At 42.7% G+C, this 25157-nt stretch overlaps 1 protein-coding gene across 2 annotated transcripts in view; it reads left to right on the top strand.

The window, feature by feature from the left end:
• Positions 1–25157, top strand: part of NDST4 (N-deacetylase and N-sulfotransferase 4) — a 66925-nt gene that overhangs the window by 18918 nt on the left and 22850 nt on the right. For both annotated transcript variants that reach the window (XM_017825207.1, XM_017825206.1), the window contains exons 3-5: positions 15036–15123; positions 19619–19773; positions 24648–24833. In XM_017825207.1, the coding sequence (XP_017680696.1) occupies positions 15036–15123; positions 19619–19773; positions 24648–24833 (429 nt within the window). The remainder of the gene's footprint in view (positions 1–15035; positions 15124–19618; positions 19774–24647; positions 24834–25157) is intronic.

Here is a 25157-nt window from a genome sequence, read left to right as displayed (position 1 = left end):
CAGGGAAGGTTGTGGCAAAGCTACAGCAGCCCAGCACCTCAGTCTGCATCCAGGTGCTTCCAAATGTCCTCACTGTAATCCCCTAAATCCCCAGTGCTTGGGCAACACTCAAAACTCCCTGTGCTATAAAGAGACACAGGAAACAAACCCCTTTTGATTATTCATTCATCTGGGGCTTTTTCCTTCAGCACAAGCTGCAAAGAGCAGTTGCTTCGCTGCTGATGATGTGAGATAAAATAATCATCCCTCTACCCTTCTAATAAGGCCCAGATCAACGGGCAGTTCAGGGAGAAAGCAAAAGCAGGAGATGAATGAGCACAGGAGGCCAGAGGAGACAGCCCAGCATCAGTCATTACAGGCTGTGTGGCACTAATGTCACCTTTTAAAGCACTTGAGAGCGGCAGTGAAGAGCACGACGAAGTGAAATTCTGGAGTTCCCACTTTTGGAAGGTCCTAAAGCATTTAAAAATGAATTTAAATAGTAGCTGAGAGGCATTATAAGAAAACCTTAATAATCAGATGATCTTTTTAAAAATGGGAGTGTCTGCTCCATTCTGCTTCATCGGAGATGACAGTTCATTCAATATTTTCCTTGTCTGGGTCTCCTGAATCACCCAATTCTTTCTGTAATAATTTGAGTGTTGAATACTGCTCAAGTGCCCTGTCAAGATACATCACACCAAATGTTCCATACTTCTTTTGTTTCAATAGACTGTTCTTTCATTCAGAATTTCAGTACCACCGTAGTTAAAAACCACAATTCCTTTGCCACCAGCAAAACATTTATTTTCCCTCCTTGGCAGCCTGATGGATTGACTGCGTATCCAAGTACCCTCCCCGAATGATAATAGATTTGGGGTTCTCTCCTCTGCCAGGTTCCCACTGAAGGTTTGGTAGGTCCTGACAGATAACAAATTCTGGTGGCTGTAATTTTCTAGCTCTTTCATTGGTTAAACAATTACATTCCTTCCACGTGTCTCACGCTCTGTCACGTGGTCTAAGCGAGATTTTTCCCGAACGTCTGAGAACTCACTCGGTGTTCTCCTGTCCCAGAGGACACACTGGTTTTTGGTCTGCAGGGTTACATGACTCCAAGCAGTCCAATTCGATAGCGTTTGTACAAGCACCACAGAATCATCTCAAATCTGGAAGGGATGGGAAAAAAGTTGAATCTCCCATGAAGCAAGAAAATGAATTTAAAAAAAAGAAAAAATCGGAGAAAAATCATCCTCCCGGCTATTTAACAAGGAGTTAATTTTGAAAAAGATTAACCATTTTGAAATGTTAAAAAAAAAAACCGGCACGATGCATTTTCAAATATGGAATGGGCAGTTTTTTTCAGTTATTGGTCTCACTCAGAGATTTCTAGTGCTCACAGCCTGACTCAGCACCACTGCCTGGTGACACGTTCCCTTGGCTACACTTCCACCGATTTCCTGGATTTGTACTGATTTCTTGAATCCCCTCTCCAAAATAACTCTGAAGTCATAGGTTGTGTCATACTGGAGTATATTTCCAGGACACACGTGGTGCTCTACTTAATTTAGTTTCATTTAGGGAACCCATAGGAGCCAAAAACTCGAGCTTTATAGCAGCCCCTCAAGAGACCTGCATTAACCTGAGCTTTAAATCAAGGCATATTAGTTAAAAAAGAGCAATAACAATTGCTTCCTGCCCAACAAAATACCACTGTGGAATGATGAAACAGCCTTGTAGAAAGGCCAGGCAGTGCAGGCTGCAAGAGCAGTCCTAATTATTGCCTTAAAAGCACTTGATGCAGCAATAAACACATTACCCTGCATGCCATGTATAATGCAGTGCCTCCAGGAGCAGTGTTACTTAAGTGAACTTTAAATATGCCTTTGTCATCCAAATGTGAGCAGAAGGAACACTTAGAGCAAAAGCTCAGCTTGGCACCGCTGGCATTATTCAAATGATGGGAAAGTGGGAAAAGGGGGAAGAGACAGAAGGATGGACAAACAGATGAGTAGTGGAGAAAACCTCAGAGAGAAAAGGAGAAATTTGAAAGTTCAGTTGTTTAAATTAAATAATTAACTGGGCATTTTCTGTCCATCTCTGTATCATAATGTAGCATGAAAACAAATATATTTGACTGTGTCTGGCTTCAAATCCTTAGACATATCTATACACCTGTCCACCCATCCATCCTTATACCTACATACATATATACTCCCACAACCCAAATCCTATGATCTTTATCTTCTCTGTGACTGTGGCCAAAGACCCCTCCAATTACTGCTTTTGCTTATGATGTTTCACATCTCCACCTGTCTCCTTTCCACACAGGCAGAATAACATTAAGGGCTTTTAGGGAAAAGTTACCAAATTGCAGCTTGTGCATCCTCAGCCTCCTCCTGGTGGAGCCAGGAGCACCAAAGGCACTGTTTAAGAGATTCACCTGCACAGGACCTTACAGTTTAAGTGTCTTTTTCTTTATTAAAGTCGTATATTTTTCACATTCTTGTCTTTACTGCTGAATAGCACACTGTAAAAAACACTCGCCCGTCCTACACCACTTAGATAAAAATGATTTTTGATTGCTATTAATTCGTTTCTCAAAAAAAAAAAAAAAAGGCACAAAAGAATATTTTTGGTCTCTTAGGCGTTTATAAAATTTTGATATAAGACTACTTATTAATTTAAACAGATTGACAAAACTTCTAAATTTGCAATGGAAATACTAAATACTGTTATTTATCATTTCAACAATTACACTATTTTATAGATAATATTTCATAACGGTTAGGAATTTCTCTCCAGAAATTTCAGGAAGAAAACAAAACTTTTTTTATTCTGTTCCAAGTAGACTTTCATTTCCAAAATTTGCAAGAAAATCAGAGGATAAGCTATTCACGATTTCCTGCAAACCAGTGCATTAGTTGAAGCACTCTGGAGCTTTCTGGGCAGTGTTTTTGTTGGTTAGGGTTTGATTTACTGCACCACACTGGATGCACTGGAGTGTCCTGGTGTAAAAACTCCACCATTTATCACTGATGAGTGGAGCAGCTGACAAAAGGCTCCTGTATTTCCAGTTAAGGCTGGCACAGAAGGCCTACCAGGGCAGCGTGGTGTCCTTCCACTGAGGGCTTCTCCATGAGCACCTTTCCCTGCTTAGAGCCCAGAGTTTGTCTTGTTTAGGAAATAAAACCATGGATAATTAATTTTTTAAATCATAAACATCATTTACCAAGCCAGGACAATGCCTCTAAATGTCTGCAAACCTTACTCTTCTCTGTGTTTTTGTTCCTTCTTTCAATTCCCACTAATACCACCTTCCCAATACTTTCTGACCAAGGCATGGAAAAATTTAAAGGATTTGAGATTAGGATTTTAGTTTCCCTTCCTTCCAACTTGCGTAGCCATTTATCCTTGGACTAAATCGGGTGAAAAATCCTTCCATAATGGCAAAGTGGCAATGCAGAGGAAAATGAAGTTTATATTCTTGCTACTCCATCAACTTGGACTGCTCCAGTGAAACAGCTTCTCGTGGCAAAATGTTGATTTATTAAATGCAGAATGTTTCACCAGAATACGATTCAAACAAAATTATGTTCTGCCAGCTCATCTGCTCTGGCAGACTAAAGCAAAAGTGGGCAGTTTGTAGAATATTAAAAAAAAAAAAAAAAGTATTCCAAAGATCATAATTAAATGGAGCTTTGGAATTGCTGATCTTCCAGAAATTAAAAAAAATGAAAATAATTCACACTCTGCTGAGAGACTTCTTTAATATGAGAATATCCCAGGCGATGGATATTTCAGGTTTATACTGCCTCTTCATTTCATGTAAAAGCCAGAATTATTAATGTAGCTTTTACATATTAAATCCCAAATACCAACACTGAGGCAATTTCTAAAAATTGTCTTGATATTATACTTGAACTAAATTCAGATTGAATTAAAGCCATGGGCTTCAAGCACCTGTATGTTTTTCACCCCAAAACATCGGCCCTTCAAGTAAAGGCAGGATAAAGGATGTTGGAATTCACATTTTTGACAGCAGACTGGATTTGCTTGCCTTCCCCAAACCTCATGAAATATTGGCTCTTAAAGCTGTCAGTGATTCTGCAGAGCACAAGTGCTTTTTTGGTGGAGTTCCAGTTGTTTGAACAGGGCAAATCACCCGGGCTGCAGGTCGGGCCTGGGGAAAAGCAGGACGTGGGAGAGAGGCCCAAGGGATGAGGATCAAAGCTGGATCAGCGCCACGCTCTCTCCATTTTCCAGTAACATTTAATCCCCAAGGGCTACAAGGACTGAAAACCTCCTTTGTAATAATATTTACTGTAAGTTTTTAAACAAATTAGCACAAATGTTCGGGAATTAACTGAATATACACGGATAAATAAGCATTAATCTATATGAATCTATAATTAATAGAGGCTAAATACTCCATAATAGTATTAATTTAGGAAATCTTTGATGGAGTTCCAGGCTTAAGTGAGAACTGCTGAGGATACCCTCTGCATGGTTAATAATAATAATAAAATAATAATAATAATAATAATAATGAATTACATCAAAAAAAAAAGGTTCCTCTGCAGAATGCGAATGCTTTAATAAAAAAAAAGCTCTGCATGTGTCTTCCTGGTAACATATCCCAGGATTTATGTGCATCATAAACAAATATGTCTGTGGCATTATAAAGTGTGATTCCACTGTATTTGTTATTAGGAAAGGGAATACAGTTTCCCCATATGCTCTCACTATTATTTCTCCTGTAACTGGGAACATGCTGCCAGCACATTATCAGGAAATAAAAGCTCCCCATCCCTGCTGTAAATATTCCAAGGTGGGTGTTGCAGAGGAGCCCCAATTTAAAGACCAGAGGGAATTTCAGGCAGCAGGTGCATTTCAAAGCCCAGCAACAATATTCTGGTTTAAGTCATTTCAGGGGCTGGTTCCTGGTTCTGTAACCTTTGGGGGGGTGCTAAACCCCAGCAGGGGGCAAAGAAGAGGGAATGCAGAGCCCATGGAAGAGCCTGAGGAACAAGGAATATTTTCCACAATGGAAAAGTACCACCTATGTCTTGTTGCAGATTACTTTCAGGATTTGGATGTACACCTTGCCCAAGGATCCTGTTTGTCTAGCAGAGCATGAGCCAAGTGAAACCCATCCCAGCAAGTCAGGATTTATGATTTTTAAACAGCTACTCCCGTGTAAAATAAAATTATGGCATTACCCTTCAGCTAGGAGAGTAATAGAATCCCTCACTTCAGAAAGGAGTGGAAATTTAGTGTAACAACTAAAATTAAAAGGTGAATGGTTGGCTGAACATATTTTTCTCTGTTTGATGATCCTGTGTTACATGGATTCATACTTCACATGGATTCATACTTTTCTACAGTTTTCAATGGGAATATTTAGAGAAAAAAAGTTCTGCCTTTAATGATTAAGATCAAAAGCAATTAGATGTAAAAGGGAACTGACTCAGTAATGCCTTGCCACCGAAATGCATGGGAATGGTTTGAAATAGGGATCTTTTTTAAACAACCTTCCTGTGCTTCTTTTGTTTTCTGAGACAATGCTATGCAAGTATTTAATGTGCTGGTAAGCCCAGCTCTCCTCCCTCTTCCTAAGTCCTAGAGATCTATTCACCATAAAGTTTGACAACCAGTATTCTCATACGTGTGAGAACAGAGAAAACCCCAAAATTTCGGCTGTTTTGAGACTTATGAAGGGCCCACAAACATCAGAAACACTGATTTCTCACTGTATTACCGTTGTCATCAGACATTTATACTCTCAGAAGACATACCCTTCTTCTAGGATGCAGGCCACAGCTTTCCCCAAGAACTATTCCCTGTGGAAGGCTCTATCCACCATGGGAATGTGTTCTCATACAAATGATAAGTTGGGCAAAGGAATGAGAGATTTCAGAATTATGCTCCCATTCTCTTCCAAGCAGCCGAGAAAACACATCACAAAAGACATCAGTAACCACTCTCTGTAAAAAAATGCCTGTTGGAAATGTTCTCTTTCCCTGCCAAATAATTCACCTGGTGTTCTCAGGCACAGCACAGCACTGGTCCTGTGTCACTTAGGAAATCAGGGATGAGGAGCTCGAGGAGAACACAGCCACACCTTCCTAACAGAAAATATTGTGGATGGATGCACAGTGCTCCAGGAAATCCAATACATTCCAACACCAAACAAGGTTGTTTGTCAGAAGCAGTTTTGGAAGCCCTGGGGATAAAGTCATCCCTGTCAGGAATGATTTAGCAGCATCTAGAAAGGGATGAGCTCCATCAGACAGTAGGAAATTTGACCCAAACCTCTTTTTCTCTCTGGTGGCCGAAATTCCCTGGTGACCTCCCACTGCTGGGGCAGGAGCAGGTATTGTCCTCGCTCAGGGTCTGTTCCAGGGCCTGGAGAGCCAGGTGATCCTCTTCCCTGCTCAGGGAGCTTTTGGAGAGGTGTCATGATACTTTTTAACCTGAACCATTTCCTTTGACTGTTAGAGAGATCCATTGTCACTTTTCTCTATAACTCCTCAGTTTTATGAAAAAGTAACCTGCTGGAATTTCTGAGGTGCTTGATTTCAAATGTTCCAGCCCCAGTTGGTGATCTGGATTGATTTTATTGGAGAACATCCTGGCCTTTGATGTTTCCATTCAAGAGAATTGAGTAGAAACTTAACATTGCTTTGGATCTTCCAGCTTCCTTCTCACTGGACAACTCACTCATTATCCTTCAAACTGGGAAGGATAATAAGGCAGGAGGGTTTTCTGGGATGGATTTTGCAAACTCCAGTTTTCAGTTCTCTGGGCATCCCCGGTTTCTGATTTTCATGGAGAGGGTGGGCAGTGCACACACTTGCATAGGGGAAAAAAAATTAACAAAGCACACAGGCTGCAGGTGAATAGTAATTATTTGAGTGACTGATCTGGTATTCCCATTACATACTTTAGAAGAGGTTGTAAGGAAAAATAGCAATGAATGATAGGAAGGACAACAAAATTGGAAATACTGAGCACGGGAGTTTAAAAATATCTGTTCACAGATGAAAAAAATTGCCAAGGAAAGGTGTGTTTCTGCTCTCGGATTGGATATTTTGGACATTCCTGTTTTTTACCACTGACAACAGGAAAAGAGAAATTAGTACCTGCTGTGAGTTCATTTCCCCCCCCTCCCCATTTAAAAGCTTTAGAAGCTCTTATTTAAACATATGGAGGTACTCTCTTGGAGCCACTGGATCTATCCATCACTGTGCCAACACGCCCATTCCAAAAGCTGAAGGACAGACCTGAATTTTCAATATATCACCTCTTCCAATCTCTCCTTATGATTGAAACTGTGCTGGAAAAAAAAAATAAAGCTTAATTCCCCAGCACAAAGCATATACATCAGTTAGTTTGTAAAGCAGTAAATTAAAGCAGAAATTTGAGATTGCTGGTAGGAGTTCAGAATTTTGAGATAAATGTCCATGCTGAGAACTTTAAGGAAGTTTTATTTTTATGACAAGTTTTCCAAGTAAATTATTTCCAAGGGCGGTAAAGGAACAGAAAACTACTCTGATTAAAGCTTAGTAGATCCAAATCCACAAATGAAAGAAGATAAATAAAGTAGTCTCCATTAGACCAGTCCTTAAATAATTTACAGCAACTGAGTGCCCACCTATAACAAGTTGGGGGTTTTTGTTTTTGGGGTTTTTTTTTTGCTTAAGGAAGCAATTCTGAACAACCAAGAAACAAGATAAAGCAAGCACACACAACTAAACCAAACTGCAGTTGTTGCTGCTAATTGTCTTTTATTCTGTATTTGTCTTGTGCCAAAGAAGGGGAGACTTTGATCTTTCTTTGGCATGGCCTAAACATTCCTAAACTCCTCCCTGGGTTTTCCTGTTGGTGACATGCAGCACAGTGGCTGACACAGTACACTTTGCTGCAACAGGATCATGACCACTGAGCCTGAATTTTTTATTAACACACTATTTTAAACCCTGATGTGGTTGGTCCCTTTAAAGCCTCGAGACGGTTTTCTCGTTCAATACTTGTTTTAGGGGTTATTTTGGTGATTGATCAGAGCTGAGACGATGGTTCTGCCTCTGCCTTTCGGGCCTCTTCCTTGCCAGCTCTGCAATGGAACCGGAGACAGACGAACCCCACCTGCCTCCTCCTGCTTCCCCAGCCTGAAGGGCCTTTCTGCAACAGATTTCTTTCGCTGAAAATGCTTCAGCTTTTGAACTGATAAGAAATAAGCTCTAAAGCCCTTCACTGCTCTGCTGGAAGTGCCCCCAGCTCCTGTCCCGGCTGCAGGAACCTGAGGGGAAGGATCCTGGCCAGCCCTGGGCCTTGAGCCAGCAGGGTCCCCACAGCCCCCGGGAACCACCGCCCATTCTCAGCCTGGGCACCTGCTGGTTTCCCCCTTCCAGGATTTGTCAGCAGATTTGCTTAGTATTCCTAAAAAATCCTTCAGAATCGGCAGTGACTGATATTGGAGCCCCTCAGTGATTTCCCAAAGAGGCTGTAAATCTTTTCAGCAGGCAGCGCCGACACAGGACAGCAATCACTGCTGGCAGGGAACCGCTGCAACCATTCCCTGCTCCTGTGGGACCAGCAGCAGGTCCTGTGCATGCTCCCAGCCCTGCCCAATGCCTTTGATCTTCCCCAGCCAGACACGGCTGGAGAATGGGAAGCAGTTGCATTAACTCATCTGTGTGGCCCTGGTTAAAACAAACCCTGCTTTTTATTCGTGCTCTTTACTTTTAATTTGTACCTTTTGCCCTGTTAGCCTGTCCCCTTGCTCTTCATTTGAGCTTTTTGCTGCTAGGTGTTCTAACAAGGCCATGAATTCCTTTTTCCAAGAAGAGGGACTGAACAATTTCCATGGATATTTTTATATGTCTGCGCACCCACACGTGAGCAGTTGGTCAAGGTGCTCTCACTTGCTGGGGTATCTGTGGCACAATTCCAGCATCATCTCTCGTCTAATACTTCACCAAAAGGCACCCTCAGAGTTCTCAGAGTTGTTATTAACCAGTCAGTCATGAGTAGGTAGTAGATTTGATGCAATACCACCCCATTCAATCCCATTCAGCTGAAACAAGCTGAACCTTTGCTGGGACAGATGCATTCCTCTGTGCTGAATTAAAGGCAAGTAGACTCCTGGCAGTTTCCTGACTTTAGGACAGAGTTACAAAACAGCAGCAGAAGTAGAGCTGATAAACTGGGTATTCCACTCATAAAGGAAAAATAAATTTCTCTGTTTGCAATAAACATATTACACACGAGTGCAAATCATCACTTTCTTCTTGCTTCAAATAAACCCACACATCCTCTCAGACCTCACACAAAGGCAGCCAACTCGGGGGAAATGCTGAACAGAACTCAAGTAATAGCTCTATAATAAAAAATGGATCTGCAGACAGAGCTGGCTGTGCTCAGCCCCATCCCAGAGCTGCCTATTAATTATTTATATGGCACCATAGATTAGCATAGCACTTCACAGAAATAAATACACAACAAGTGCAATCCTACCTCTCAGGAAGGCAGGACAAGGGCCAAATCCTGCTGTGCTGAGTGCTCTGGCAGCCAGGACTGGGAATGACACCATGTGTGTAAAGCATTGGGTGAAAAGTGTCTCCAGAGGGAACACGAATCCGTGAGGGTTGGCAGCTGCCCCGGGCCCTGGTTACCAGCTATTCCAGCCAGGCTTGGCACAGGCACACAGTGTGAGGGACTGCAAAATCCCACTAAAGACTGGACTAACTTCAACCCCTAAACTCCTTTCAGACTCCAGCCAGTGCGTCAATAATGTGAATTCCTCACGATTCCTGCTCTGTGGTATTATCCCTTACAAGCACGTGAAGGGGTTGAAATCCTCCCCACACAGAAATCATCCCCTCGGCTTCAGGGGGTTTGTAATTCCTCCCCAAGCCGTGTTTTAACAAGTGCAGATACAGCTGAGCTGATTGTCCCCCTTATGATAGAAATTTGGGCTCCAAACTGAAAGCTGAAAATAAGAAACCCAGAATCCTGGTCTTGCAGTGACCTCGTCAGTGATGTCAGGCCAGACAGCACTTTTTTTCTTTACAATATTCAGTTTTCCTATCAGAATTAAAAAAAGAAGTGGCTAGTTATTATTGTACACCTTCCTTCCAATCTTTACTATGATTATAACTATTTTGTGGTATTCCTATCAATTCCGGTTCCACTGGCTTTGAAAATTGCCAAGACCACATCAGGCATGGTCAGATTTTTTAATTTTTTTTTTTTTCTTGGCTTGGTTTTCGGGGATTGGGCAGGGGCGGGAGGGGGCATTAAAAAAAAAAAAAAAATCACATCCTGACAGCAGCTGCTTGCAGTGCAGAGAAACACCGCTGAAAACATTCTCTGCTTTTTTTTATTCCCTACAAATTTTCAGTTGGAAATCAAGAGCAAAACTACTACTTTGTAGTCCTCCAACTTTCCACAGACCACCAGCAAATTGCTGCAAGGAACAGCTTGGGAATGAACCTCAGGGCTCTATAACTGCAAAAGCACTAAGGACAGATGTTAGGGACAAAAATGAATAAATGCATTAAAAGACTTCTTGGCATTAATAACAGCTATGTGCCAGAGAAGCCTGAGAAAACTGTCTTGAAGCGAAAACCAATTTTGGTTGGAAGGGATTTCTGGAGGTGATCTAATCTAAGCCCCTGCTCAAAGCAGAGGTAATGTCGAAGTTAGATATGTGCAAATATTTGCACATATTTTCTATCTCCAGCACATACAAAGAAATAGAAAAGTGTATCTAGTGAGCATATATATAGATATTATATACACACACGTGAGACAGAAAAAACCTGCAGCAGTGGAATCGCTTTCCAGCACTAGGATCTGCTCCCAAATGAATAATGACTTTGAGTAATGGCAAGTGAGCCCATTTTTGACAAGATTCTCAGTCATATGCCTCAGCAGGTGATGGGACAACGTAACCTTGGCCAAGTACCCCTGGGATGCCAGGCACTGGCACATCCTCCCACGCCAGAAGCACTTCCTAGAACGAGTTTGTGCAAGCAAAATAATTCAAGATGACAGCAAATTACAGATGCAATGGAAAACAGGAATATCTGACTTCCCCTCCTTCCCTTGATCTCCTTCCAAACGGAGTGAAGAGCTACATCCTTTCTCATCTGCCCTCCACACTGTGCAGCCCTCATGGACAGGCTCTAGAGTGACTCAGAATCGTGTTTCCTTGGGCATGGAATGAAATGCCTGCAATGCCCCACAGGCTGGGCACTCTGGGCATCATCACCACAGGGACAGGAACCTCCAGGACCTTGAGGTTTTGCTGCTTCTCAAAATTCCCATTCCCAGTGTTGCCTCTGGAAGGGCGCATGTTTGACCAGGAGCTTTAATGACGTCTTGGGCTTTCTGCCCTTCCTGTCTCGAACACTTTCCCTGCCCATGAACCAGTATTGGCCAGCCTGCCCCTAGGATGGTGACCAGGTATGGAATGCTAGAGAGAACACAAGGATCTGTGTAGTATTACCCATCATTAACCTTTTTTTGGTTTAACTAAAGTTTCCATTTGTGCTTCCAACCCCCTGTCGGAGCACTCGCACACACACACAAACCCAGGGCTGCACTTCCCACCTGTCTCCTACAAACGGCCCCAGCACTGACCACTTTTGCCTCACTTTCCCCCATAAGAAATATGAGCTTACGTTTTGTTGGCTCAATTAATCTGGCTCTGCCCTCTTCACCCTATAAATCATTGCACATGCAAAGAAGGGCTCACGCTTCAGCAGCACTATTGATCCATCCGGACCTTTGGGTGAGGAGTAAAGCCTCTTTAATTACTTTGGCTGACTTTCAGGTTTGGTTTTGTTTGTGGTTGTTTTTTTTTTTAACTAGTACCACATTTTAGTGTTGTTATCACTTAGCTTAGATTCGGAGTTTTGCTCCCCAGAGAAACACCTCCTACCTCAGCCTGGCCTGCCCATGCTTGGCACCAAAATCAGAAATGGCCATTCTTCTCCCTTCTCTGAGGATTTGATAACCTCTACACTTTCCTTAGCCAGAGGTGTTTTGACCTTTAATTAAAAGGAAAATTTGTTGTCTTCCATTCAGGAGGCAGCAAATAATGAACTCATTAAAATGAGGTTAGTGCTCAGGCCTTAGAGCAATAAGAGCCCAAGTCTCATTAGCAGCTAACAATCCAGAGCAGAGCACATAAATAAACCTAATATGGCAGAGCAAAATGCCTTGGTGCATTAAATTCGAGCAGAATCAAATGTTTACAGTCAATGATGTCTGGGGCATGAAGTTTTAATGTACTTAATGAAGGAAAGCAAATTGCTTCCTATTAGGCATGAAATGTTCCTGCAGAAATCGCCCCAAAAACTTTATTATGTAAATGAAGGACAGAGTTATAATTAAAAAGGACAGAGCAGGAAAATATCACTTCTTCCTAATAGATGCACCAATTATGAAGAATAAAGACATGGCAACTTCAAATCCACAAAAGGTAATTATATGGATTAATGTAAAAGGCTGCTGGATGTAAATGGAACATAAAGAAGAAACTGTGTCTTGTGGGTGTCAGAGAGAAGCTTCATTGACAAAGCAAAGAATCAATTAATGGAATGAAAACCGTGAGTTTTTGAGAGATTCCAGGCAATTAAGGGTTTGTGTTTGAAAGAACAGCTTAGGTTACCTTAAAAAACACCCACTGTTTGCTTAGCCTGGCATGGAAACGTGTTCCATGTGCAGGTGAGTTCCGTGGTTCTTTCCTTGGAGAATGATTAAGTATGATCTATTTAACTGTTTTTTCATAATTAAAGATGTAGAAGACATCACTCCCCTTCCCCCAAACAGTCAAGTAGTGACAAAATAAGTTTGGACTGGTTTAGCTGACAAGATCTTCTTAGTACTGAAAAGAGGTGAGGTCACAAAACTGAAATTTGGCTGCACATTATATAAATTAATATGCATATATGGAAATGGCAATGAAAAAAAAAAGTCTTTAGGATCAAGCCAGATCCAGTTTGAGTGACAGATGTGCCCTTTAGACAGAGAAAAACGCTTGACACGCTGCAGGTTATGGGATTTACATCTTAATCTTTGCTCTGTGTTTTCAGTGAGACCTCACCGGGCGGGAAGGCTCCTGCCCATCCTGCACTTCTGTCATCTTATGGAGATGTGAGGGAAAGGAGAGGGAAAAGCCAGGCTGATAGAATGATGATCGTTTCGTGCACCTCCTTGCACTATATGTTAAGTGACGGTAATTTCTCGAGATGTTCTTTCCTCAAAGGGAAATTAAATCGATTTTGCTCGGCCCATCAGTCTTTCTCAACGTATCTAAAATGCTGTACACAGCTTGGAAAATGATGCTCTAAAATGCAATGACTCAGATGCCGTGCGTCTGACTTTAATGGTGTCAATTTAGTGCCAGGTTTTGCCAGCTGGGGGTTCTCCTCAATGTCTCAGCTAACAGTGGTGTTGATCTCTGAGGTTTTACATTTTAGTGAGCGTTTAGTTGTTATATATTATGTAAATATAGTCCCACATGTGAAATTGTCACAGGGCTGAGACAATCAACTTACTAAATGTCTGGCAAGACAGGCTGCAAACCATACTGCTACCTTAATATTTAATGCTAAAGCACAAGATTTACTGTCCTTGCATTACTTCATTTCCTTTAGCAAGGAGAGGAATTTGCTTGGTGGCTGCTGCAGCTGGTAAACACCCTCTTTGCTTTACACCTTCCTTTGCCTCCTAATAAATGGTTCTATTTAAAAAATGAAGGCAGAGGCACAACGCCTGCCAACCTTTTGTGTCACACTCACACACCTCAGCTGCTTAAACCCGGTGTCATCATTTACACCGGACCGGAGATAACTTTGGTTTACTGTCCCAGGTGGAGGTGGTGGTGGTGGTTGCAGTTTAAATCAGAGCAGTGGGCTCAGCAAAAAGGCAAAAAAAACCCTATTTTCCCGGAATGTTAAGCGAAATTAGTAATGACCACACAAAATGTAATTTTTTTCAAACGAGGGACAGCGTTAGCTGGGCTGGGAGAGCGTGTGGAAAGCACCGCAGTCATTTTATCGCTGAACTCGGCAGGAACGTGATCGATAGAAATGTTATTAATAGATAACAGGAAAAGTTCTCGAGAGCCACATAATGGAGACACCGAAAATTGATGAAAATAAGAGTTTATAACCCATCCGGCACTGGCAAGACCAATAGGGAGATAAATGCACTGCCCATCTCACACGTAGCTCGCTCACATTCTGTGGGCTGGTGACTGGAAGTGCACAAGGAGCAGCTTTAGAAGCAGTGCCAGGTTGACAACTCATAGTAAATGTAAATAGCTCACACAGCCCGAACCATCCTTTCTCCTTCTCTAGTAACTGGAAACATGTCCAAGGAAAAAAATGGATTGCTGATCAGGACTACACCTATTTCCTCCATAAGCAACACCCTTTCCCTCCATTTCATTTAGAGTGGGCCAATCTTTTACCTGGAGGAGAGACTAAAAATATTTAGACAGGGATTTATTTCCTGACCTGGACATCACTTGTACTGTTGATAAAAACTGGAGTTTTGCTCATTCATACTCAGGCCTCAGTTTGCTATTCAGACACAATCCATAACGTTTCTGCAGGTAAGTAAACCCCAGTGCCTCCCTGTCTGGATGGCAAGTAGTATTCCTTATTTTACTTCGGGTTTTAAGCACATTTTATCAAGCTTCAGTAATAACCCAGAGCAGGGGGGACTTGATGAGCCAGTGTATTGCTGCCTCTGAATGGCTGGATGCAAGTCCTGCCATAGATCACTGCCACAGTGGATAATATCTTGGTCCAAGCCACAGAACCATCCCCTCCTTGGGTACTTAGGTACAGCATTTCTAGACCATCAGACCCTGATGTAACAGTCTCATAAAAAAGAATGAGCCCAAAATAAAATGTGAAGCATTTTAACAGTATCTTCTTTTTTTGTATCTCCTCAGCTGGACACAAGTTTTAAAACGAGGCATTCCAAAAATCAATATCAACTTTTCTAAATGCATCTTAATTTCTTATTTATTTCAGGCTTTACTAGAGACTCAAAATTTACTGCGCACTCAGGTTGCAAATTTTACCTTCAACCTTGGATTTTCAGGAAAATTTTACCACACAGGTAAGAAGGAACTTCATGCTCTCAGGTAGCTGCAGTTAAATAGGGGACAGAATTTCAAACCTAGCTTTAAACATGCCCTTTTTAAATAACACAGTGAGCCAGTGGAGCAGTGGGAAATACATGTTCCCCCAGTTTAGCAGCCAGTGTCCAAAGGGGTAAAGGTGCACTATGGATGAGCTGCTCAGGTCCATGAGGATGCCCTTGGTATTTTCCTGAAAGATGTGTGGTAGTAAATCTCTGAGTGATAAAGGAGGCACAGTAGCTGCTGAGTTATCTTTAATTCCACAGGACAGCACAGAAGACGTGCTAAGGGTTTTTTTTCCTGGCATGATGAAATATAAAAGATTGGAAAAATCCTGTTTCATAACCTCTGAAGAGGCAGAAGCATTTGAATGGATGCACAAGATTTTGTCGTGCCTGTGAAGGTGATCTGTCTCAGGGATCTGCAGATCAGGAGGGATGATAAAAGGAAAACAACATGAAAAGGAATTTGTCCTGAAACCCTGCTCTCTCCACACCGGGGGCAGTAACAGGCTGCACACTTGCACTGTTCCCATGGAACATTAGGCACTTTTACTTCTCCTCCTCCTCCTCCTCACGGCCCCTTTCTCATTTTTGCTCCATCTCTCCCCAGCACAATAGCCCTTTTTAAACATTTTATGTCTTTTCCTCCTCTTTTGCCTCCTCCTTAACACTTTGCTGCACCTCCACTCAGACTTCCCTCCACTGCCACTCAGCCATGAGGATCCCTGGCGGATCTTTTGCCAAAAGAGACTCACTGCAAGGGAGAACCTCCTGTCCTTCTCCTTTCCTAACCCCATACCCTTCCCACCTTGGAGGACCAGCTCCAAATTCCTCAGGTGTCAGCACATTCAGTGACATTCAGCACACTCAGGGAAGCTGGGATGCTCATCTGGAGCAGAGGAGGCAGCAAGAGGATGGGAGGGTGAGTTTAAAAGCTGGGAATGATGCAGTCCCTGCTTCCATAGACCATGAGGCAGCTGTGGAGGAAGGCAGGTCACCCTGGGAGAAGGGAGACGAGGAAGCCTTCGAGGGCTGAGCAGGGAGAAGGCAACCAAAATGATGTATTTGTCCCCCTGTCCCTAAGTCCAGGTTGTTTTCCCCTTGTGCAAGCACATAATGCTGAGCAACTGCTGCCAGGAAACCCAACAGACCGAGGGTACAGGGTGGAGAGCCTGAGAAAAATGAGAGGGGGAGAGAGATGGAATTACTTGCCTGGAGTCATATAACAAGGCAGTGGCAGACCTGTGATCAGAGAGCAACTTTGGAGACAGAACTACAGTGTTCTCCTCACTTCATCTCGACCTGCCTGTGTAGTTACTCCTTCTGGAGATTAATTGGACACACACTTCATACAAGAAACCAAACAAAAATAGCCTGAGGTGCTGAGCTGCTAGAAAGCAGGAGCTGCTTGGCTGTGGCTGTTAGTGTCCACTGTGGAGAAAAGTGGTCCAAGGAAGGGCGGAGATGGAGAAAGGGATGATTTTTGTAATGAATATTATGACATACTAGACAGTGGCTGGCAGAAAACACACAGCCTGTCTGCAAGTCAACCCTCTGACCCACCAATATATTTTTCCTTCCTTCATCCCAACACCCTGTACACTGCCATCAGCTGATACAATGCTGAAATATAACAGAGAAAATAGAAGAATATGCATGTGTGCCATCCTCCTAAGGCTCTCCAGGCTCCCAGAAATAGCACAGAGGCACTTCCAAGTTGAAGGATGTCGTCGCCTCCGTGAGGGGACCTGGACTCAGTGGTGCAGCTGGGTTTTTAACTGAACACTTCATTTACAGGTTGGAGATGGTGTTTTGTCATATCAGCTGAGTGGGAAGGTTTCAAAGTATTCTCCATGCAATATACACTTTATTGACTCGTTATAAATAAAGCATGGAAAGGTGTTCTTTAATTACTGGAAATGTGGCTTGTTTACCCAGAGGCGCTTTTAGCATCAGATATTCAACGTGTTTTATTAGCAGGCTGCAACTGCTGTGCCTTATTGACTTCCTTAATGTGTGAGTTTGTTCTCCTTTCCAAGACTTGGATCATTTTAAAACTGCAGGAGGGAGATGAGTGTGGGGATGTGTTGGCAGATTTAACAGTGATACGTTTTCATCCAAAGACGTTGCTGACATCTGTACCACAACAGCTGACACATCAGCAACGCTGCTCATCTCCCCAACACCATCCCCTCTGTGGCACTGCAAAACTCCACACTGCAGATTTAACACCACTGACAAAAAGGTTTTAAAATATTGGGATTACTCACGATGCACAAACGAACTTGGAATTATGACCTGTGTAAAGAGCGCTCCACATCCCAAAGCAGGTGTATGATTTCAGGTTAAAATGAAGAAAGTCACATAAACAGTGTTGATGGTACAAGAAATTAAACCTCAAAATCCCAGGTTTTGCCTCCAGTACTCTGAGTAAGGGATTGGGCAAAAATATTTAAACAATGTAAGCACCCACCAAATGCTCCATTAAAACTCGACATGAGATTATTTTTGAAACACCACAACTTAAGACTTCATAAACTCGAACAATACTCTTTCCCAAGGTTTGCAAAGAAATTTGTCCTCAAAAGCAACACCACCACCAACTGTTAAACTTCCAACCTCTCTCCTTCAGCTCTGCCATTACAGGATGGGGCTGTTTCTCTTCACACTGGAAAGTGTTATGATTCATCTTGTTTGATTTTTGTCACAGTAAAAAAAAGTGCAAAGTTTGATTAGTTGTATGAGTAATGAGTAGGAAAAAATAGGATTTTAAAGCATAGGTTTTAATAATGACGTTATTTCAAGAACCACACTCTGCTTCAAAAGCTAGTAAGGCACTAAATTATACTCTGACCTAAATCTTCTGTGAGATGATTGTAGTTCTTTATATATTTCAAATAGCCACTTTTTTCCTCTTCATCCCTGCCTTTGGCTTATCAAAAATATCTTCACTTGCTTCACAAGCCCCATTTTCTCTCTCCTCTGTCCTATTTTGAAAGCTTGTGTTAAGTTTCTTCCCTTGCACGTGCCTGAGTGACTGCAGGTGAACCACACATCCCAGAAAACAAGTCGGCAGTCACTCAACAAATGCAGGATACAGAGGGAACAGCCACCCCTCCTTTCTTTCCAGTAAGGAATTACCTGGTAAACAAGGTTGTTTTCTTTTTTCCAGCAACACTTCCATCAGTGGGAGCAACTTCCTTAGAACTGGCAGAGCGAGGGGAGCAAAGGGATTCAGGGACTCCGGGAGAAAGTTTCAAAGGAATGCTCTCCTTGTGTAGTGGCATTCTTCAAAAACCACTGCAGAAGGGAATAATAAAAGCAAAGAGCTCAAGTGCATGCACTGAACAGGCATCTCTGCCTGTTCCTGCCAACTAAACACTGACATCCGTGCAGCATTTTCTCCCAGTGATTTTTGCAACACATTAAAAAGGCTCGTAAGAAGACAAGATCTCTGTGTTTGCCTCACTACCCCGATTTTGGCAATTATTCCTTCCACTGGAGCAAAATGAAAGCGTTTAAATGGTAAAGGAACACAGAGGAGAGCTGCTAATAAACCAAACGTCGTGGAGTTATCTGAGGGTGAAGTTACTGGAATGTCACTGTGCCTTTCCAGTTTAAAAAGCAGGGCACACACATGTGCAGAGGGTGGGAGAAGCATGGTACCCTTCCCCAGATGGAAGGTTTTCTGGGATATAACCACACATCCTCTCTTCTGCCTGAAGCAGATCCTCCTCACTAGCACAGGAGGTTTGATTGGTTTGACTTCAAGATTAAATCTGGCAAAAACTGAATGAATACTGAGCCCTAGTAAACATTTGGGAGCCCTTTGCCATTGCTGCTGCATGCTTTCCACCTAATTATATTCTGAAACTATTGCAAACTTGTTTCACACTTCACCAAAAATTATCAGATTTCAATTAACCAAGGCTAATAAAGAGGCAGTTACAAGGGGGATGGAGGGGTGGCATTGATAAGATTTCATTATCACCCATATGTTGTCTTTATTAAGAGTATTTTGTATTTAACAGTGACATTATTATCAGGACAAAATGGAAAATAGCAGACATATGCTGAACCTGTCCTGCTTTAATACTGATCCAGCGTCATCCTTTGTCCAGCTTTCAAAAGACCTGGCAACCAGCATTAATATTCCTGACACTGTTTTGTCCCACTAAATCCAAGTCGTCAGGTTATGGTGATGTAAAGACAGTGTGGCATTAAAATTAGGCCAATAGAGAAAAGGGGGAGGTTGGGCTTTTAAGATCACATACACTAAAAAAAAAACAACAACGCCTCCTATTTTTTTTTTTAGCCTTGTGTGATACACCCCGAGCACAGTGAGACACTCAGGGCAAGGACACCAGGTTTTATGGCAGCTTCTCCTGTGTTTAAAAACCAATTATGGGCCTTTTTTTTGCTGTTGCTTTTCTATTACCATTTTTTCCCCCTCCCTTTCTTTCTCTTGCAGGGACTGAGGAGGAGGATGAAGGTGATGACTTGCTGTTGAGATCAGTGGATGAGTTCTGGTGGTTTCCCCACATGTGGAGTCACATGCAGCCCCACCTCTTCCACAACGAGTCCTCGCTGGTGGAGCAGATGATCCTCAACAAAGAATTTGCAATAGTGAGTAAAAGTTCCCAAAAGATTCACTAGGACACCTTTGTATATGACACCTGTGCATCTACATAGATAAGCAAAGGCAGAAAGGTTAGAAACTGAGCCCAAAAAGAGCCTTTCAGTGACTCAGACTTGGGCTGAATTTTGTCTTAGCCTTTTCTAGGTTTTCTGGGGAGGGAGCAGCCCCTCATCCAAGCATCCTTGTGAGATCACAGGGAACAGAAGCAGTGGGAACTCAGCAGGTACCAGCTGACCTTTTAAGCTTTAGGAAGGAGTTTGTACACAGGTTATCAGTTCCCTGAAGTCTGGCACAAACATCCTCACTAGGGGAGGGAGAAAGCTGCAGTGAACCCTACACGTGTATGGTTTGGGAGAAATCTTGACAAAGCAAATGAGGGAAGCTGCTGGATTTCACTGTGCTTTTTTAAAATGAGCTGCTTGAAAATATGCTTTTTACATAGCTAACCTTTTGCTAATCATGCCAGATAATGCGGTTTCTGTTCCATCCTCCTCCCATGGCCCAGAGCTCAGAGCACTTGTACTATTTACAGCCCTTTCAGGGTAATTCTACTGGCTTACTGAGCAGGACAAAGAAAACCTGGAATCTACCAAATGCTGGCATTGGTAGAGACACTGTGTGGTCTGTGAGGAGGCCAAGGAATGCCAAGCAACCAGAGCCACTCAGAGGAGCAGAGTGACACAGTGGGGCTTTCCCAGATGCTCTGGGAACAGGAATCTCAGCCCTTCCCATCTCCCAGAGGCCGGGCCCCCTCCTCCCACCCCTCACATGAGCCAAGGCACATGGGGAAAAAGGCAGAGGCAGATGCCTGAACGAGCAGTTGGAAGCAATTTATTGCCTTGTTTATGAAAATGTTTTCCTAACAACCTTTAAAGAAAATTAATTAAAAATTGGTTAACTGTTTAGTCTTCTTGCCAGACTTCCCCCTTTCCCGTCTCCTGTTAGTATAGAGGCATTTTGGATGACTTCTCTTCCTTCCTACAGTTGCTGTCAGCCTCATTCCTGGCATGGCCTTTTGTGTAGCCTGGCCCATAGACCCAAACAGAGTCGAGAATTTAAATGCAAGAGTCATTTTTTAAATAATCCATATCTCAAAAATACACAGTCCCTTCATCTTTAAACCTATGGGGAAATTCTCCTCATGCTTTCAGGAAACATGAAGTCCTCTAGGTCAAACCACCTCTAGGAGTAAAATCTATAGCATAGCCTGAAAACAGAGCTGGTAATAGAGTCTGTTTTTAACTTCAACTCCAGAAAGATAAAGCCCATCTCCTGAAGGGTAGGGACTCCTTAGGGTGCCTATAAATAAGGAGCTGATGTGAGTGAAAGGCTGCTGTTATTACACTTTTATTTCCTGCTAACATTTGGGCAGGGGTTGTACCAACCCCTTGACCTTGAATCTATATGAGCTGTACAATTTACTTACGAGAACATTTCTTTTCAAAAGGCTTCCTGTGAAAGTCTCTCTTGTGGGAGAAATTCATCTTCCCGCTATGACAGCCTTCCTGACGGCTATCAGGGAGGTCCCAGCCACGACTTTGGAGTGGGTTTGATTCCTCCCTGGATTTCACATCCTTAGCATCATGTATTACTTGGGAAAGAAACTCCCCATTCCACAGCTGCACTTCTCCAAGTCCTCCAAGTTAAAGCAAACCCCTTCTCATTATTCTTTGACTTCACAACGTGGATCCAAATTTAAATTAGAGATCTGGGACAATACCTGTAAAATCTGCTTGATGTTACACGTGTTTTGTTTGTTTTCTAATATTTTCATTTAGTATTACGCTCAGGGGGACACAGCTTGATGCTGATGCCATTTCCTCTTGCGTTTCTCATTTATCGACCGTATTTCCCCACCTCCTGTTTTAGCTGCAGGTAGAGATGACACTTTGTGTGAGTTTCTGCAAGGAAAGCTGCAGTAATTCTGTGGAAGTGTGATCACATTAATTCCTCGCCTAGTGTGGTATTTCTCTGCTCATTTTGTTTCAAACACGACTAAGAAGGTAACGGGGTCTTCAGGAAGGGAGTGCACATCTTTACATCCAAGAACAACAGTCAAGGTTGCTTAAGATCCCAAATAAGACACAAAAATTCTGTTTGTTAAGACCTGTTGGCTCCTCCTGCCTTTATCATTTTAGAAGAAAACTAAACCAGATCACACTGTCAGGAAACCTGCACCCAAGTCCCATCACAGCCATTTCTCCGTGCAAGAGAGTATCAGGCTTGGGACTGACAAAGCACATGTAGAACACGTGTAGGAATTGGACACCTGAACAGTTTTGTACACACAGAACTAATTGCTAATTAGGTAAATAATTGCCTTGATTCCAGTGCAGATATGGCCACCTCTGTGTATCTGGGGCTTAGTAAAATCAACAGCCTTCAAAGGACTCCCTTCCACGCGCATTTGTTTCAGAGGATCCCAAAACCCTTTAAAGACACTGAGCCTTGGATTAAACTGTGCAAACTGATAATACCTCAAGTATTATTGTCTTTGTTTGTAGGCAATGCAATGGATACACCAATAGGTAAACAAATTCCTCAAGCAGAAGTCTCTGATAGCACATATTCCAAAAATAAACCAAACCGAGTTTGCACGGCCATCAATAACAAGATATTCTTCCTCCTCCTTTTCGTACATCCCTATCTGACAAAACCAAGTAGAATATATTTAATCCAAAGCCTGTAGCTCTTGATTTCATCCCTTGATTCGTTTGCTCAGTGATTATCTTCTGGGCTCGTTTGTGAGTGCACGTGCCCAAAGCACAGGAGGGAAAAAAAACTCTCACTGACTGTCAAGGGAGCTGTGATCTGATATGGAGAAAGAAACAGATACAAAACAAATCAATTCAGAACCTTTACAGAAACACTCCTTGGCTTCAATCTCCTCTTATAAACCAACTACAGATGCACATTAGCACTTCCTCGGCCCGAAACTTCGGAGCTGCTCAAACCACAAGGAAACCACGGGCTTTTAATACACCAATTAAATACCAAGAACGTGAAGCCCAGTGACCACATATCAAAGGCAAAGTATCTACACGTGATGAAAAGTGTCTAATTTGCCTCACTATTAATATCTGCACTCAGTGTTGGGAAGGAGAGATGCCCACAAGAGACTGCCTCTAAAAATGGCCTGTAAATGGTCTGCACATATAGGATAACACCGTCCTGGGCAGTCAGGACACACAGCATTTAATTTTCCCGAGCAAACTGCAAATAGAACTGACCAAAGGAAATGTGATTGTCTGTTAGTTGTTTCTCCTTAAAGCCATGCCGGGTATCCGAGTGCCTGCCATGTATTTGTGGGATGAGCTATGGAGTGAGCAGCTTTGTATTCAGAGGCTCGTTTCCTTTTCATGTCGAGAACTCACGAAAAGCTGCCTCATTTTATTTGTGAATGGCAGATTACCATGTCACCATCCCGTTGCCATGGCAACACCAGCATCAAGTAGTAAGCAGATAAACAGGATCTTGCGCATACCCAGCCAGATTCCTCCCTTTGGATCTGCCGTTCAGGGCAGGGTGTTCATTATCTGCCCCGGGACACATTTGCCTCCCATTTCGGGTTCTGTGCACTCCCTAGCACAGGCCTGGAGCAGGATTGCAGATTCAAGTTGACCCAGGATATTTAAGTTATCAGTTTAACAGCGTGAGCGTCACAGACCACTCGGGCAGGGTAATAAATGGCCAGACTTTATGAAACCTTTAGGTACAGATTTTTTTTTCCTTTATACGCATTCGTGGCTAAAAAAAAAATAGGGAACAGGGTGATTTAACATTTCTCATTGTAGAGCTATCCCTCATTTCCCCCCTAAACTGACTCATGCCTCTCAAGTAGGTAATAGCATTAATAGGCTGAAATTACATCTTGTTCTCAGCAAATTGTGAAAGGGGGAGTTTGGGTTTCTCTTTTACAAGATCAGCCAGTAACTCAAGATCTTTACTAGTAAGGAATGGATAATTTTAAGTGGTTGCATTATGTGATGTTGGAACAAGTGTTCCCTACAGATTTAACTTAATTTTTGTCAGTGAATCAAAACCCTTTCTTTGTTAAGTACTTGAAGATGCCCAGCAGAACCTGCTGTTCCTGGAATTAAAGTAATCAATGGATAATGTGGGCAAGAGGAAGGACACAAAACCTCATATAATCTTCTCATATTTTGGCCATTTCCCTCTGCACATCAATTTTACAGGAATGGAAAAGAGCTGATGTATCCTGCAGTACTAGGAATAAAATGAATTTGTGCCTTCAGAAGATATTTTCAAGATAACCTATAGATTATATTCATGAAAGTGCACATATTTCCACATAGAAATTGAGCCAAATATAAATATTTATGAAATGAAAAAGGAGTCTGGCTTTTTTTTTTTTTTTTGCTTCCACCTTAATACCATGTTAAAAAATAAGCAGTTCAGAAGCTACGAGGAATATTTATTTACTTATTAAACAGGGGAGGAATCTTGCTCTTATTCCAGAAATAGGAAACAAAATCCCACGTATGTCACTGCAACAATTTTTTTTCCATCTGTTTACTGCCCTAATGCTGTTTGATGGCTTAGCACTGGTTTACTGGATAACCTTTAAACAGGGCCAAACAGGCAGGATGGGTATTCAAATACATGGCAAATCTCTTCCGTGCAACAGTGACGTAACATAATCCAGGAGGATGATTTATTCCTCTGGAGTTGCCAACCTGTAGCTCCAGTTCCCTCCATTTTCAGCTTGTGTGAAACACAACAGGCACAAGTCAGCCTAAGGACACTCCAACTGCACCGTGGGCAGGAAAAACAAAGCTCTGAATAATTCCCTGGGTTTTTTTTCCTCCCTAAAACACGTTCCTCCTGTGCTGCCTTGCAGGAGCACGGCATCCCGACCGGCATGGGCTACGCGGTGGCTCCGCACCACTCCGGGGTCTATCCCGTGCACATCCAGCTGTACGAGGCCTGGAAGAAGGTCTGGCACATCCGAGTGACCAGCACGGAAGAGTATCCACACCTGAAGCCTGCACGGTACAGACGGGGCTTCATCCACAATGGCATCATGGTACACTGCATTTCCATGTTCAGACACTTGTACTGCAGGGCCTCCCAACGGGGCTGGGCTTGCTGGGCTTCAGCTTTCCCAGCCACCACTAAAATTCCCAGTGATACAGGATTTGTAAGGAAGCCAAAGCAGTGCAGCCAGTTTAGCAGAGGGGAGAAAAAAAATAGTCATACGAACTCAGGCAACTGCAAACGTGCTTGTGGTGCCACCAGCTATCAACTCTGGGAAAGTCATTAAACTGCCTAAGACCTGTGTTTCCAGCTCTGCTTCATCTTTATGCATGAAAGGATTAGAAATCCATCACCTGGGAAGGTGAGCAGGTGT

This window comes from Lepidothrix coronata, unplaced genomic scaffold (assembly GCF_001604755.1).
Source record: "Lepidothrix coronata isolate B3197 unplaced genomic scaffold, Lepidothrix_coronata-1.0 Scaffold116, whole genome shotgun sequence".
In the NCBI taxonomy this organism is placed as follows: Eukaryota; Metazoa; Chordata; class Aves; order Passeriformes; family Pipridae; genus Lepidothrix; species Lepidothrix coronata.
The sequence above is the reverse complement of the archived record's forward strand: the minus strand, read 5'-3'. Positions and strand labels throughout refer to the sequence as shown.